Here is an 18,101-nt window from a genome sequence, read left to right on the forward strand (position 1 = left end):
CCACATTGTGGCCACTGGTGAAGACTCTCAAACTTCACACCAATATGCGTGCTCATATGCGACGTAATATCACATCAGCAGCATTTTCTCACACCCTCCTTGCACTTGGCGAAGGCAAAATACCAGGGGATGAAAATGGTATATTGCCATCGATTCCATTTGTACCATTGTTAAAACGCCTTCTGATCTCAGAGATGCAGTGTTCCCAGATCTACAAGCTAATTATCAGAATATGGATTGGATTGGCCAAAGGGCTATTCTGGCCCCGAGGAATAAAACTGTTCACCATATTAATGATGAAATGCTAAAACTCATTCCTGGGGATGTCTATGTGTATAAGTCTATCGATACAACTCCTGACCCAGAGGACGTCATCAACTATCCAATAGAGGTACTCAATTCCTTTGAGCCGCCCGGACTACCACCACACATTCTCAAACTTAAAGTTGGTGCCCCTATAATGCTCATTAGAAATTTGGTTCCCCCAAAACAATGCAATGGCACACGTTTGATCGTTAAGTCCTTATCTCCCACCGTAAACTTATATCAATATTTGCCTGAATAATCATCATAATTCAGTGCAATCATTAACAGTACTTTCAAGCAATTCAGCCCCGAGCATCGCCGGGCAATTCTGCTAGTTATTTAAATAAAATTAATCAACATGTTTAAGATGAAATCTGATCTTTTTAGACAAAGGAACAACTTTAAATGTTTCCATCTCAGTGGACTTCATCAGCATAGCATGGTCTACTCAAGCCAGACCTGATATATTAGCAATAGTTTTATTTATTTATTTATTTCTATACAGAAACATTAAGTTGCCTGGGGGAAGGAGCTGAGATTATCTTCTCGAGTAACATTCGTGTACTTTATAAATAAATACCTTTTTGTCATATTTTCTGTAATAATTGGAGTAATTTCCACAAACCACACTAAGAAGCAATACTTTAATGTAATCACAGCAATCGCCATAAATATATTTTTGTAGGTCACCAGGAGTGATTAATCTTAAAGTAATTCGTCCATTGGTATTTGTGCGAACGAAATGCTTAAACATTTATAACTAATAGGTGGGTATGAGACGAGAGAGAAAGAGAGAGAGAGAGGGGGGCTAACGAACAGACGTGAGAGAGAGGGTAAAGAACTAACGAGAGAGAGAGGGAGAGAGAGAAGGAGAAAGAGAGGGAGAGAGAGAGGAGAAGGAGAAAGAGAGAGAGAGAGAGAGAGAGAGAGAAGGGTGGTGAACAAACGGAATATAAAAAGTCATTAGAAGGGAGGATATTCAAACAGTTTCACGTGTAGTCGATCAACTTTGTAAAGTGAACTAAGTTTTAATTTTTGTTAACAACTTCAATCACCTGCGTTCTTTTTAAGTGCGCGTTATGTTCTGTTTTGCTGGTCAGAATAAGTGATTAAGGAAATAAGTACACCTGTAATCCGGAAGACACCTGTCAGGTAAAACAGCGCCATTGACGCACCTGAAATTACCTTGACAAAATGGCGTCACGTACAAGTTCAGACGTAGACACAGTTACCACTGTTCCTAGCCGAACGACTTTCCACGATCGCTCTGTATCTCTATCAAATTTCTTGCACAACTCAAGAGAAGGCACATTTTTCTACAAAACTCCTGCCAGATGGTGTAAGCTCATCGGCTTTTATTTCATATTTTATTCAGCTCTCTTTTGTTTCACAGCAGGGCTATTGGCCGCTGTTTACAATATCTTAGATTGGAATTATCCCAGTATGAGAGGGCCAGAAAGCATTTTTCGGGGCAATCCTGGTTTGTCTTTTCGACCAAACCCTGACTACGATTCAACTTTGATCAGATATGTGAAGGGAGACGGTCCAACAACTCGTAAATACATTGATCATCTCGAGGCCTATATTCGATTTTATGAAAATAAAAATCAGATTGTAAGTATATTTAATCATTATATTTCTAACATTTCCATAAATATTTCTCATAAGTTCCCACTTTAGATTTCGGAACTCCTCACATTTCCTCAATGCAATTTAAAACTGTTTCTCACCTGTTTATTTTGATATCCCTTCTTACCCTACTTTACTCGTAAAGCTTTAACTTCCTTTCCTCTAAAAATTCATACCAAACATTCTTTTGTATTAATATGTACTACATATATATGACAAGGCATAAATAATGGTCATTAAATATTTTCCTTGTCTTATAATCAATCTGTATAAAAACTAGTATAACTGGAACACAACTAAGGAATTACAATATAGAATGGTGATGAACTATAACCTCGGACCCTGCCACAAGAATACACGGAGTTCTTTACTAATAATCTAAACTATCTTGTTAGCTTGGTGTTCTAACAGAGTTTATAACGTATTTTGTCCGGATAGATAATCCCTAACTAATAACTGTTATATATATATAAAATTTGTAGCTGTGGTTTTAAAATACCATTGTAAAATGCATTCTATTACTGTTTACTATTTTGGGGGTAATATATTAAATTATATAGTTAAATTTTAACTTGCTCCTTTGCTTCCGTTTTGGTTCCAGTAAACTAAGTGGAAATTGATGTTCCAGTTGTCAGTGCTCTTAATTTGTTGTTCGAAACCTCGTTTAATATTCCCTCAGTGATTATATACGACTATATATATAATATTTCTTAAGAAAAGGTTATACATTTTAATTGTTGACAGTGTGGTACAAGTTTCCATTGCGCAAATCTTCTGCAAGTTTGATTGCTAAACTGTTTTCCGTTAAGCTGAAGATCTATTTTTAAAAATCCCGTTACCACTATAATCATTGCACATCGTTTTTGTATTTGGTACGCAAGATTCTTGTTGTGAATTCGTGTGGTGAAACAAACTTTGTTGTCTTGAGAATCTATGCGTGTTGTTATTATTGGTGTAATGACTTGCCCAAGACATCATTGCAAATTTGTATTATTTATATTATTCTTTTGCATGTGTGCTTTAAACACAATGTATTTGTTATAGTAATAGTCATTTTTTTTTTACCCCATATATCTTTGTTTCTGCCGAATATGTTGTAAAGATAATACTCTTTTGAATTTACAGACCAGGGAGATTGGAGGGTGATATATACAGGGTATCATTCATTTTAAATAGTTATTCTCCTCTACTGCGCCCACTCTCTACCCTGCTCTACAAATGCCATCGCCATTCTTTTGTGCTTCTCTTTTCTTGTCCTCTTTAGTAGACATTCTTGTACACTGTGAAGCTCGTGGTTTTATATTGAGGTTCCTTACTCCCTGGTGAATTTGACTAAATGAGCTAAATGAGAAAGGAATCCTTTCAAGAGTGACTGCAATGATAGAGGTAATTATCCAGAATAGTATTTTCTCTTATTCATGTGAATAAGTTCCCATAAGTGCTCATGTGCTGTGGTTATTCAACCTCAAGTCGACCCTGATCCAGCTGACCTATGAACCATGTCCAGCAAGTCTAGCAACAATGTAGAACAGTGGTTCTCAACCAGGGCCCATATGTCTATAAGGTTTTATTGTTAAAATTTATGTACAATGAATTACTTATACAATACTCAAAATATTTTAAGAATTTTCTTATATAATTCCTAGTAATATGTAATTAAAGAAATATAATAGGATTTTTTAAACATGGCATAACTGTGAGAGTCCATCCAAGATAGATTGGAATCAAAGGGATCCTTAGGTAAAATATGATTAAAAAACCCAAATGCAGAGGCTCTTCCTTTTGTCTCATATGTGTAAGCAGGTCTCTTAGTCATGCAGCAAGAAAAAGGGCTGAGTAACGGGAGGGGGGGGGGTCTAACAAAACTAGTAATGATGTACGTTAACTCAAAGGCTGCTTTAAGGGTTAAAGGTAAATTATTGTTGGGAATAAGAGATGTCCATAAAAGAAAGGATATGTTCATAGCCTGTTTTGAGAAAAACCATTATGGAAAGATATAAGAACGGCAGAATGTCAAATGTCTTGTATATTAGTTATTCATTCTGAGTTCGAATTTTATCAAGGTTGATTTACCTTCCTTCCTTTCTTGATGTTGATAAAATAAATATCTATATAACTTACTGTTTCTTAGTTACAAATGTGCAGTATTGTACATAAAGCAGAAGTCTGACTTTTTGAAATATTGGGTGTTATTCATTGCAAAAAATATGAGTGGATGGGGTGGGAGGCACAATGAATAAGCTTTACTGCATTTTTGACTTCAAAAATAAATATTTTTTACAAATGTTCACTATCTTACAAAAATTGTATCAGCTAGGCAAATGACCTTTTCTAAATGCATCAAAAATACTATAAATGTAATCTGAATCTGATTTCAGAAAATTATCTCTGTCCTCTTTGAGCATATAAAAGACATTTAGCTGGGGGAAAAAAATGAATGACAAGATAAAGCAAATTTGTCTCTTCAATTCTCCAGAATTGCATTTGGAAAAAGACTCATACACATCAATGTCCATCCTTAGACATCAGAAAGGTCAGAAATGCAACAACTATTTTAAATATCTGGTCAAATTTCTGAAAGAGTATTATGGAAAAATGGCACATATGAAATTAACAAAACTTGACCAAATCTAAAATCTCAACATAAAATATTCTTTGTAGCTTCTTCCTTATCTGCTGGAGTGGCTCTCGTCTGATGTCCCATGCAGTTAAAGCAAAGGAATTATTGAAATTAGTCATTACTCATTTTGCCCCAGTTTAGACATCACTTTTTGAAAATTATCAAATTAGACATTAGTGTGGGAAAAAAATTGACTTGAAATCCAATAGAGAAAATAATATTAATTGTTAAACACCAATTGTATAGGTATGCCATGGCATACTATATAACACCATGTGTGCCCCCACTTTTTTACGAAATTAGTGGTATGTGAACTAAGGAAATTTGGGTGCTGTTTCTAGAAGGTTTGTACTCCTGTAGACTGGTCATAGAAATTTGATGAGCTCTTCCCTCCCCTACTCTCACATGGCTGCACTTAAATAAACAGGGTTGTCCAGTGTTACTCAGTAACAAGTTCATTGAATATGATACCTTGGAAATCTATCACTAGTATATGAAAGATTATTAACAGGAAGCAAACAACAAACTAAGCAAGTTCTATCCAAATGGAATCCTGTCAAAAGCCAACATTAATGTGAGAGAATGTTGGGTGCTTCTTCATTTCCAGGAACCCAAAATGTTTTCCTGTAAAAAGAAACTTAAGAAATGAAAGTAAAATCCAGTGTGACAGTCTCATTTAAATTGGATCCACCAAATATTTTGTGATTACATTGATAATGTAAACAAAACATAATTATAAATTAACAAAGTGCATCAAATGCTGAAAGAAGGTAGTTAAAACAACAGCAAATACATGAAATACAATTACTTTACTGTAAAAGGTTAACTGGGTGGAAGATGATCCTGAGGTCAGCCTTCACCCCTTTGTCCTGTATCTTACTAGGTCTACTTCTTCCACAGCTTCCATCTATTTTGAGTGTCCTGTACTGCTTTATACTGATGTTTATCCTCCATATACATCACATGCACATATAAGTACAGTCTTCTCTCTTGTGCACTACATCTGATACCTCTTATATTTAGTTTTTTCTCTCTATACACTTGTTCTCCAGCAGATCATGCTTGCTTCTTTTCTTTTTAATCTTACAAATCCTCTTCATTCAAGTCTTGCTCTTATGCAACATTGCATTCTGTTTACAATCTAAAGAGCTACTATCATGCTGAAACCTTTTATTACTAGCAGAGATAATAGCTCTTTGAACTTTTACTAATCAGTTTTTATTCTGGCTGCTATGCTTTCAGGACATCCATCTCCATAGCTAATTGCTTCTTGGGTGCTGTTCAAGCATTTGAAAGAATTTGTTTTAAGTTGTTAGATGCACCTGTACATCTACCACGTATGAAGTCTATCTTCCCAATTAGCCTGCCTATAATCACTCTTTATGTCTTGTGTAGCTATAGTTTAAACTGGGTGCACCATATGAAAATTCTGCTTCCTTTTCTACATATCAAGCACAGCATTTTTTCCCTTATGATATCCCAGTAACTAAAATGTTAGCCTTATACAAGTTTATTTTGAAGTCTCTTCATTCTAGATTTTGCTTCCATGTCTGAAATTAGATCTTCAACAGATTCAGTTATAAGAAGTAGATTATCAGCTTACAAGAGTTCCCACAGGCAACCTGGTTTAAAAAAGCTCTATCATGGCCTGAAGATGGCTAAAGACTGAGTCCTGGTGAACCTCTACATGCGTACTAAACTCATCATTGAATTCATTGCTAACCACATTTGTATTCATGGCTTGTGCAGCTCACACAAACCATTTATCTACTTGTAATTCTAAGTATAGGGGTTTCTTCCTAGCTCAATACTTCTTTCAGTTGTCTTGCAAAGAGGGTATCTGTAGCAACTGTTTCAGTAACTTTTATATGATGCTTCTGTAGTTGCCTTTCTTTAATGCATTTCCTTTGCTCAAATACCAGTTGATGCTGCTGCTTCTCTAGTCACTGGGTATACACCTTCCAGTTCAACCTGATTGACTAAGCACATAACTAATGCAAGAACCACTTTGTTAAATATTTTCAGCTTATCAAAGACGATATCTGAAGTTCAGCTACCTTCATAAAATTAATTGCTCTATTTTCCATACTGCTATCAACTTCGTTGGCTGGTTCTTCTATTGGGTATATTGGGTAGATTTATGCTCTCTTGTGCTTTCTTCTCATTGAACAGTTTCTTATAATAGCACTGGATGTACATACATATGTCAATGAAAGATTTCCACTTGTTGAAAGCCTTGTCGGCTATCTGCCCCTGGCCAGACTCTTATCTGCCAGATCTTTCTCCACAGTCTTCAACCAGATTTTGACAGTTATACCTCGTCTACGTTCTACCCATCACTGGTTTCCACTTAGGAATTTCTTTGTGGATATGCATAGCATGTGGCCAAACATCATCCACAGTCTTACAGCAATGGTATCATTTTTTTCCATTTTAATGCATATTTTTTAAATATAAGGGAAGTAACTCTCTAAAATTGTCTATGATGAGTCAACGATTTAAAAAAAAATTTACCATAATTTTTTTTCCATTTTTAATGCATTTTTTGCTATTTTTTGGCTATAACTCTCTAAAAATGCTTTATAGTTATTTCCCTTACAAACCCGAGCAACGCCGGTTGATACTGCTAGTCAATCATAAAACTATCACTGCCAAAATCCATATCTGATCTCTCTTTTACCTGGTTCTTCCTTGCCTTTTCTTTACCTCTTGACTAGTCCTTAATGTTATTGCACCACCTCCTCTTCACACTACCACTTTCTTCATTACTTACCAAAATTCTTTCTATGTTGGCAACAACACTAAAGGAGTTTCAACAGAGTTACATGATCTGTTACAAATTACTTGATCTTTCTTAAATGACTCCCCAATGTCCTGAAATATTCCCCTTTGGTATGTGTGTGTATATATATATCATCATCATTATTGTTTAATGTCCATTTTCTATGCTGGTATGGGCTGGATATATATATATATATATATATATATATATAATATAAAGTAACAAACTGAGGAAAAGAAATCCTTCAAGGGGGGGATGTTAAACATCCAATTCACTGGCATGTCAGTTATATACCATACAGATATTGGTATAATTCAATTATAAAGATAAATTAAATATAGAGATATACTATTGACAATCCAATAATTTATATTAAATACTATGAATATAACAAAATATTATATAGCATAAATAATAATTATTATTGTCATCTATTCATTCATTTATCTAATTTTGTCACAGTTTGGCTGACCGAAAACTCTTGGTTATAGCTCTTGTTAAGAATTCAAATGCCTAATTCTATCTCATTAATATCAATATTCTCTCACACCAGCAGCCTGAGTTTTGCTATTTCACAGTGTGCCCGCTCTTCCCACCCCACTCCACCACTTGTACCAGAAGTCTCTACCCTCTGACCTCTATCGGATGTCTCTCCCATGAACACCTCCAAAGGCTTAATGTTTCCCCATCCTTATTTAGAGTTTATCTCCTATGTAATGTCGTGATTATGTAGTGCATAAAAAATGATGATGTAGTGTATGCAGGTTGAAGGCTATTATATGTTATGAGTTCTGCCAAATGCAAGCTCTCTTTTCAGGTACATAATGCTACTGTCAGGTACATAATGCTAAGTTTATGCCAGCTCGCCACCTTTAAAATTTCTTATATTATTTGGTATCATGTGTTGATGATCTGTGTTGGATACCTGTGATTACTGAGCATGATCAGTTTCCATTTGCATTGTTTCAAATTCACTAATTGGAACCAGTTTAACTTATCCTAGGTGAACACCAACACAATTAATTTTATGATATAAATAATATAAAAGTTCACATTATTTAAACTGACAAGTATGAGGTGGTATCAATAGGCTGCAGGACTAGTTATGTTTAATAAAAAAAAAAAAAACAACCTATTTGCCATCATCTTTGAAATAGTCACCTTGCACAGCAATACACTGGTCTCAGCAATCCTGTCACTTTTGGAATCCAGCATGGAAATTGTTTTCCGTAAGCAAGTTGAGAACCTTCTGTGATTTGCTCTGGATCTTTACAACAGTGTTAAAATGACGACCTTGGAAATCTGTAGGTGCTAAATCTGGCAAATAGGGTAGGTGCAGAAGCAATACCTGTTGTTTTTGGTGAGAAACTCATGAGTGAGGAGAGCTTGGTGACACGGTGTATTGTCATCATGAAGAATCCAGTTCTTTGCGTTCCATGGATCCAGTTGCTTTTGCCAAATGTCCTCCCTCAAATGCTTGAAGACATAAAAGTAGGTCAATTACAATATTTACAATATTTTTAGGTGTTTGTAGAAGCAGAAGATGAAGTCACAGAAAAAAAAACATGTTGAAGTCATATTTTAGAGTAATTTCATCACAGATATTTAAAAGCTATCCAAAGATGCAATGAAAACTGTATTTTATAACTAATAAATAAGTAGAGGTATTTTTTTTCCCCCCACTTTTTCTATTTTTCAATGCATTTGTGGAGACAGAAAATATTGTCGCAAAGTTCTAAGATTTTACTCCAATTATTATGATGTCCATTCACAACTTTTCCACACTACTTCCATCGTGAAATCAAAAATCACGAAAAAACGCTCCACCCTAATGTACATGTAATACATATAAAGAATAGCAGTTAAATGATGTAGGAGCACATGATGTGAGTGGAAGGAATCTGAAGAAAAAGACTGAGGAAGAAGTGGTGAGGGCTCATATCAAGCTATTGAACTTCGTGAAGGAAATAACTGCAATTAGTGGTGAGACTGTGCTGAAAAAAATTTATCAAATTCATGCATGCATAGAAAAATGGACATAAAATAATGAGAAATAATATATATTATAAGGTGTTGTAAGGAATTAGTCATAATGGTACACCCATCCCACGTGACAATTGGAATGGCCAGTCCCTATAAGTAAGTTGACGTTGACCAGTATTGAGAGAGTACAAGAGTACATGTAAACTGTGCTAATATAGTAATTATACTGAGTGTATGTTATAACCATCCACATTATGAGGATAATAACTCTGTACGACTGGGGGTCGTACAATGCCAGATAGAAACATTCTATTGATGACTTCAAAATATAACAATATCTGTCAGAGTAACAACCATCATCAAAAGTGGCCCATTCCACTTGTCACATGGGAGGGGTGTACCATTATTACTAATTCCCTACAACACCTTATAAATGTGATCAAATCTTAAATTGTTCCTTGTAAATTAATGAGGGCAGAATAGTTTACTTTAATGTTCCTATCAGTTTGTGTTTGTCTATCCCAAAGTATGCAACTTGATCATTTTCAGTGGCACTTGTAATTAATGTTGGTGCCATATATAACCTGTCCTTACTGATTTGGTAATATTTGAATATTATCCCAACAGGTATTCAATACTTTCAGGTTATGTGCATTCATTTATTTCATATTTGATTTTCTTTTCCATATTTTTGTTTATGTATACAGTAATGCTATATAGTGGTTCACTTATCACAGTTTATTATTTAAGCTTATGTCGATTCCTCCATGGTGTTGTTTTGCATTTATGATAATATATACAAATTACAAAAGTAAAAAAAATATACAATACAGTACTGTTTCTACTCCGTGGATTTTCACCTATTGCTGGGGGTGGAGTGTAATACCTATGATAGTCAAGGGATTACTGTATATATAAAGTTTCATTTTGACTTACGATATGTTTTTAAAATATGAGTGGTTGTCTCCTAGTACTCAATGTATTTACTATCCTCCACAAGTAAAACCTCTACAGTAGCTCAAACTACTATAAAAAGTTAACAAATTACACCTGAGTTTGATCTGCTTCTGGGGTTAAATAGTAACAACTGACTTCAGCTCAAGCCAGATGAGAAACCTCTACATAGTCGTTTGATCTGCTAGAAATAGCAGACATATCTCCCTTAACTCCTGCTCACCTGTTTTCAAAAAAGAAAGATGCATTGGATAATGCTGTATTGGATACACTATGCCAGATGGTCATGGCTGAAATGCTTTTCACCCTTCTGTTACCATATTTCTGTTGAAATACAGTTCCTTTGTTTCAATTAATTTTGAAAATAATGAGGAATTTAGTCACACACTTTTGTCCTTATTAAGCTGGTGTTAGGAACTAAATTTCAATCTGAAATTTTGATATACGTTTTTAATTTAAATCAATTTAAAACAGGGAGTTTGTATCAGATCCAAAATCAGTTTTAGGTGGGTAGGTATCAGAAGGGTTACTCACATGTCTGCTGCATCAGGGTGTGGTTAGGCCTGTGGTTGAACAATAATGAAAGCTTATTACTGCTTATTTACTATTTTCTTCAATTAGTGTTTTAAATGCCAGCTCTGATTATCTATAATGATTTACTAATGTTCTGTTTGTATTTTGAGATAAGATATGCTCTATTTTATACTTTGCAACAACTTCTTGAAGGCAGCAATCTGGCAGAATTGTTTGCATACCAGACAAAATGCTAAGGGGCATTTCATTTGACCTTACATTTTTAGTTCAAATTCTGCTAAGGTTGACTTTGCCTTCCATCCTTTCGGAGTCAATAAAATAAGTACTAATAAAAAATTTCAAGGGATTTTGGAAAATAACTTTGTCATTATTTAGCTGGTGTTTGGAAAATCACTTAATAAAAGGGTTCTAAAAAAAACAAATATGACGGGTTTTAATTCAGATATCCTTATTTCCTATTTGTCTATGTCATTAGACTGCAATCACGCTGGGGCACCACCTTGGAGAATTTTAGTTGAATGAATAAATCCTGCTGCTTATTCTATTGGTCCTGTTTGCTGAACTGCTAAGTTATGAAGACATAAAAACCAGTTGTCAAGTATTGATTCAATACTGTGCTTGTATATAAGGTGTGAAATCTTTCTGATCTGCCACCATAAATATGATAGCATTGGTAGGGTTAGTTTGGTTTGTGGTTATAATGTCATGATTGAATTCTCTCACAAATGCAATATTTGTTCATGTAAACACAGTTTTTTGTAAATTTTAAAAATCTTTACAGTCAGCATTCCAGTCCTGAAATCTTCTTTTGTTCATTATTTTATCTTTTTGGCATGTACTTTTTATATGGACTTGGGACTACTTTGAGAAAAAAGATTCATTGAATTTTATAAGAAATTTCTTAGAAGGGAAAGAGTAGTGCCCAAAACCATTTTTTAGAACTGCCACTACAGATAGGAATAAATCATCCTCAGACTAGATACCTGGCCTAAATACTGAGTTGATTCTGCTGAAGGTATCCAAGTGTTCGGAGGTGGTGTTTCCTCCAATGGGATTGAATACAGTCTCTGTTTACCAAATTTTAGCCACAAGGCTTTGGTTGACTCAAGGTTATAGTAGAATACAGTGACCGTAAGTACTATGCAATGGAACTAAACCCAAAACCGATTAGTTAGAAAGTGAATTTCTTAACCATAATGCCATACTTGCACAAAGTTGTTTAGTTGGAAGCAAATCTACAAATAAAGCTGTTTCAACAATGACCGTCATATTAAAATTTTTTTTTATCAGGTATTGCTTGTAGGACCAGGTTATTCATTGTGTTTTTCTGTTCTTATAGTGATATGGCTTTGAGGGTGTTTAAGTAACCGCATACACCCAACAAGGAAGCCTTTATATGGTCATTCGACTTGGTAGAAATAGCAGCCAAATCTCCCTCTTAAATTACATTACACCATTTTAAAATAGAGGGGGACATGCCTGGCAAAATAGAGGTAGTCATGGCTGGATTACATTTGTTTAAATGTCTGCTCAATCAGGGCTAAGTAACAACAATAGTATAGAAGTTCCCCTTAATTTCTGACCTCATGACAGGAGCTACACTTTAATCTTTTTGAAAAGTTTAATTTTCAGTGAGCCTGTTTACATAAAGTACAATTCTCTGCTGCAAATATAAAGACCATGAACATTGAATTTGAAGAATTAAGAATTGAATCAGAGTTAACAATATCAAAGCATACTCACTAACTAGAGATCTAAGTCATATTCAATTGTACTCTAAAAATGTGCAGAACTCATCATACTTCCTTCCTATGTAATACTCAGCAATCTCTCATTAATTTTTACAGCAGCCACACGTACCTTAGATTACCATAATTTCAATTAAAAAGGAAACAAACTTTGATTTGGGAGTGTTACTAACACTGTATAAATATGCCTTAAGATCAATTTCTGTTTAGATAGTACTCAGATACATGTCAACATAAAAAAAAAAGAAAGAAATGTGTTCTTTTCATAATAAAATTCCTACTCATTAATATTCCCTAACTGTAGATCCAGCATCCTCTCAATAACTCTGTTCCTTCAAACTTACCATTCAGCCTTGTCACTCTCAAGTATTTCAAACATTACTTCACCTGTCCATTCCAGTATTGAATAATTCTGAAACTTTCCTTTTACTCCTATTCTTGACATCAACATTTTACATTAGTTTCTAGTCACATTATTAGCCATTCAAAATCCCCCAATCTATGAGAGTCTACAAAAACTATGGACTTCACTTCCAATTCCTTATTATATTCTATCTACAGAGCTGAAGAAAAATATATGAATTAAATTACATACTGCCTCTGACATTTTAAAGAGCTCTTTCCCAAACTCTTTAAAATTTGATACCCTTTAGATATTTGCAAAAGAAAAACTGTTGAAACCAATTGTGCCAAAAAAGTTAATCCTTAAAAGTTTAATTAATGAAATTTTCACTTTGATTGTTTTGTGATGCAGTTTTACGGTAACTCAAATTCGTATTGAATATCAATAAAAATTATATTTTCAAAATAAGCAAACTAATAAAAGTTTAGGTGTAAATGTTTAATAAAAATATTCATTTAAAAGCACCTTGATTTCAATTATGTAAAAAATTTTGGAAATCATATAAAATTGAATCAAACTTATTGAAATTAAGTAAGAAAATAAGTGTTTAAAAATTTAAATAAACCAAATAAACTATAACATCTTTAGATTGTTATTGACTTTTTTATTTCTTAATTATGGTTTTGTTTTGGTTTCTTTTCTAGGGTGATAATTTTGCTGTTTGTGAAGCTATAGTTCGACGAGAGCAAAGAGAAAAAGTTTGTCGTTTTGATATTAAGACATTGGGTGGAAATTGTGTTAAACAGCAGAACTATGGATATGATGATGGAATGCCGTGTGTTCTTCTAAAATTAAACAAGATTTTTGACTGGGAACCTGTACCTTACAATTTGTCTGAGGTACCTGAAGAAATCAAAGACAGTTACAAAGAGTATGCAATAAAGGTGACTTGCAAAGGTGAGCTGCCAGCAGACCGAGAGAATCTTGGTGATATTTCATACTACCCTAATGAAGGTTTTCATTTCAAGTACTACCCATATCTTAACCAACAAGGGTACCGTTCTCCTCTGGTCTTTGTACAGTTTGAGAATCCCAAAACTGGAATCCTTCTTATGATTGAATGTAAAGCTTGGGCCAAAAACATTATACACAATAGGTTACAGAAACTTGGAACAATACATTTTGAATTACTTATTGATTAAGGGGAGGTGCTGTTGTAAGGAACCCCAAAGATATATTGAGCAACAAAACACCCAAGACTATGGTTCATATATATATATATGTATATTATATATATATATATATATATGTGTGTGTGTATTTATAATTTGTCATAATTACTTGTATACTTATATAAGTTCAGATCTAGTTTTTTTACTTCCTTTCAATTTCAGATTTAGGAAACTGTTTTTTCCTCTCTCAATTTTTATACATTTTATATTCAATTGTATGAATTATTATTACATTTATACCCATTTTGATATCCATCTTTTTCCTTATGTCCTTGTATACCAGATGGTACAACATAAAAAGACATAGCTGAATTGTTGGTGGAAAGTATGTGACTCAGTCAGTGTGTCTCTTTTTTGACAACCAAGTTGACATTAACCAAAGAAATGTCCTTTACTTTTGTTGAAATACATTGCTCTTAGCAGCAAAGCTTGAACACACTGTCATCTTTAGTTTAATGTTTTGTACCATATCAACTCTTCCAGCATATACTTTTTTTTTATTAAATCTGTAGTTTCAAAATCAAAAACTACGGTAATTTGCCTTCATTCAACATTTAATTCATTACATTTCAACAAACTATTTTTATCAGTATCCATATTTTTTATATAGTGTTTCCTTCATTCTTTTGTTTTCCTCAGTTTTCCCTGATTTAAACATCATTATTCATTTTATTTTGCTCTTTTATAATGAACCTAAAATACTTGTCTTTGGCAAATGATTTGTGTCACTTTCAGTATGGTACTATATGGAAAGTATAATTTAGAAAGTATCCACACACATACACATTCACTATTTTATTTGATACAAAAGCAAAATTGCTTTGACATACTGTGATAGTAGAAGTGTGTAGAGTGTAATATATGCTTGTTGCAATTGTAGCTACAAACTCATACTGATATGTTTCATAACTTTAGCTACAAGTTTGAAATTTTATCCTCAACCCACTCTAACACACAGAAGTGTTGGAAATGGGATAAACAGTTTTAGATTATCTTGTATTAAAAGCAGATTTTTCTTTCACATTCCTTATTTTGACTTTTATATATTTCTTGATGATGATGATATTATTAGTAAAATCGTTTGATATTTTCAGCTTTTGTTTTATAAACCTTTATGTTTATATGAAATGTCTGTTTACATGTGTGTGTGTGTGTGTGTATATATATATATATATATATATAATCCAGGGATTGAGGTGTGAGAAGAAAGTTAGCTTCAGGCAATCTGATTATGTAACCCTGCACTCATCAGAGGTAACTGTTATGGAATGAAATATGGTGATAGACTCTTAGATGACACCCCCACACATATATAATATGCATATGAATGGTTCTAGATACTTGGATCTGTACAGTTTTACTCATAGCCAAGATTTTTCTATCAAATTAAAGCTATAAGTGGTGAGTGATTTTATTATTTAAGATATGTTAAAAGTTTTTAAAATGCAAGATGATCTTAAAGAAAATGTCTGTGGGGTAACTGGTTTTATTTGGCAATAAGCTATATTATTAATGGAAGTACATTAGCTTAGTAAAGTCGGTGCTAACATAATTAATGTAATGAACCAAGAAATTTTAATTATAAGTGAAAAGCCTAAAAAAAAATTTCATTACATCAAAAACTATCTAATTCTTTGAAATTAAAATATTCATGGGGAGAACCAGTCGATGAGGTTTCAATTTTGAAACTCTTTTTAACTGTGCCTTTATTTCTACTGCTTTCCCCGTACACAATATATATACGTGTGTATGTATGCATCTGCACACATATACATTGTGAATGAGTTAAAGTATATATACATTTGTTTGTGTATACTTGTGAATTTGTGTGTGTGTGCGTGTTTTTAAGAAATCTAGAATTTTCACATGGCTACATACAAGAAATGTTCCTCAATAAATTAGTTATTATTAAACAATAATTCCAAATGTCCCTATGTTTCAGAAACCAACTTAACTGTTATAGAATATTCAGTTATATCTATTTAATCATAGAATAGTTTGTTATATTTTAAATGCAAATAAAGTTATATGCATGTTTGCATACATTCATGTATGCAAACATTCAAAAATTGAATGTAATTTAAAGAGACATAAGTATATATTTTTTATTCTGATAATATATTTACAAATCGCTCTCAAGTAATGACATTTTTTTTATTCTGTTTAAACTGAGAAATGTAAATCTTTGTAAAAAAACAAAAAGTATTGAAATAAATACGAAACATATTTTCTGATATATATATGTATGTGTATATATTTGTTTGGGTTTTTTGTTACTGTTTTATTCCTTTGTTGTTTCACATAAAAACAATCTACCTGGACATCAACAAATCAATGAGGTACCCCTCATGGTTACTAAACTTGTAAGAAATAGCAGCCAAACCAAACTCAATTTGAAAAAGAACACTGTGTTCTCTGATATATAAAATGATCATATAATTATGGGTAGAATATCATTCATAGACCTGCTCATACAGAGCTGATTTGGAGCTGAAGAACAACTGGATCATTCTCATTATCAACATTATAAAGAAAAATGGCTGAATTTGTTACATGTCAGTTCATATCTTGACAGTGACGTTGTGCTAAAGCATTCAAAGGATATTTAACACTACAAGTACATATGTATATATTTTTTCTCATTTCAGTCGTTAGACTGTGGCCATGCTGGGACATCAACTTGAAGAGTTTTTAGTTGAATAAATTGACTCCAGTACATTTTAAAAATCCTGGTACTTATTCTATCAGCCCTCTTTGCCGAAATTCCAAGTTATGGGGACTTATAATAATGATAATAATAATGAAATTATTGTATACAGTGCTCAGGTGCACCACAACTTGTCAGAAAGTGCATATAGAGTATATGCAGTAATGTACAAATGTCTGGAAAGTGAACAGTGTATGAGTCAGATACATGCTTGTGTGTGTATGGAGGGGAGAAAATCAGGTGTAGTATTGACGAATCTCAGAAAGCATGGAAGTTTTGAAGGATGCAGTGCTCCAACAACTAGCAACTGATGCTGGCAGTTTGTTCCATGCTTCAGCAACTCTTAGGGTGAAAAAATGTTTCCGAAAGTCATGGGAGCTGTGCTGTTTTCTGACTTTGTAAACATGTCAACGGTTGTTAGACAGGTGGAGTTTGAAAACACACCAACACTGTTGTCAAGCAGTAGTGGGGGACAGACACAAACACACTCATATACATGGTGAACTTCTTTCAGTTTCCATTTACCAAATTCACTCAAGGCTGAAGTTGCCACACAGTAAAATTGAACCCAGGACCAAGTGGTTGCAAAGCAAGCTTCTTACCACATAGCCACACTTGTGCCTATATACAGATCGATATACTGAAACAAAATTGAAGGCTGCCATTATTTGTTTTGTCTATGTTGCTATATGCATGTAAGACCTGAGTTACTTAATGAGAATATGAAAAAGCTGGAGCAATTTCACCAACAATGTCTCTACTGTATACTGGGTATCCAGTGGCAAATGCATGTAAGTGATGTTGAAGTCCTTGAACACCAACAGTCTACCAGTATCTCTGCACTGATTATTTGATGGAGTGGTCATGTGGTGTGGTCAGGATAAAAGATGATTGAATCCCTAAGCAATTTCTGTATGAGGAGATAGCCCAGAGTAAAAGTCAAGCACATAAATTGAAATTAAATTATAAGTGTTAAATCAAAAGTACACTGGTGATTAAATTCTTAGAAAATAGATGTGAAAATCTTGTTCTTAATTCTTCATTGTGAAGGAAAGCAGTGCATGATGGAAGATGGGATTGTAATACGAAGAACTGTAAAATGAGGAACAAAGTATGATTCACCTACCTCTTAGTGTTGACTGTCCAACTGGGTTAAATTCAAGATGCACCCTACCCATCTGACCTATTGTTAGAACCCACAGAAAATTTTCTTACTCACACATCTACACGCATCCCTTCACTCACACTGCCTGAGGCCAAAGA

At 33.7% G+C, this 18,101-nt stretch overlaps 1 protein-coding gene across 1 annotated transcript; it reads left to right on the forward strand.

The window, feature by feature from the left end:
• Positions 1-1,223: 1,223 nt before the first annotated feature.
• Positions 1,224-15,718, forward strand: LOC115221707 (sodium/potassium-transporting ATPase subunit beta). Its single transcript, XM_029791911.2, has 2 exons — positions 1,224-1,920; positions 13,604-15,718. The coding sequence occupies exons 1-2, from the start codon at positions 1,501-1,503 to the stop codon at positions 14,099-14,101; spliced, it is 918 nt and encodes a 305-aa protein (XP_029647771.1). The 5' UTR covers positions 1,224-1,500; the 3' UTR covers positions 14,102-15,718.
• The last annotated feature ends 2,383 nt before the right edge of the window (positions 15,719-18,101 follow it).

Source organism: Octopus sinensis, linkage group LG18 (assembly GCF_006345805.1).
Source record: "Octopus sinensis linkage group LG18, ASM634580v1, whole genome shotgun sequence".
Classification (NCBI taxonomy): domain Eukaryota; kingdom Metazoa; phylum Mollusca; class Cephalopoda; order Octopoda; family Octopodidae; genus Octopus; species Octopus sinensis.

Excerpts from the sequence above, each read along its gene's own strand:
- LOC115221707 (XM_029791911.2), top strand. The coding sequence starts at position 1,501 with ATGGCGTCACGTACAAGTTCAGACGTAGACACAGTTACCACTGTTCCT. Across the intron at positions 1,921-13,603 it reads ATGAAAATAAAAATCAGATT|GGTGATAATTTTGCTGTTTG; the intron begins GTAAGTATATTT and ends TTTCTTTTCTAG.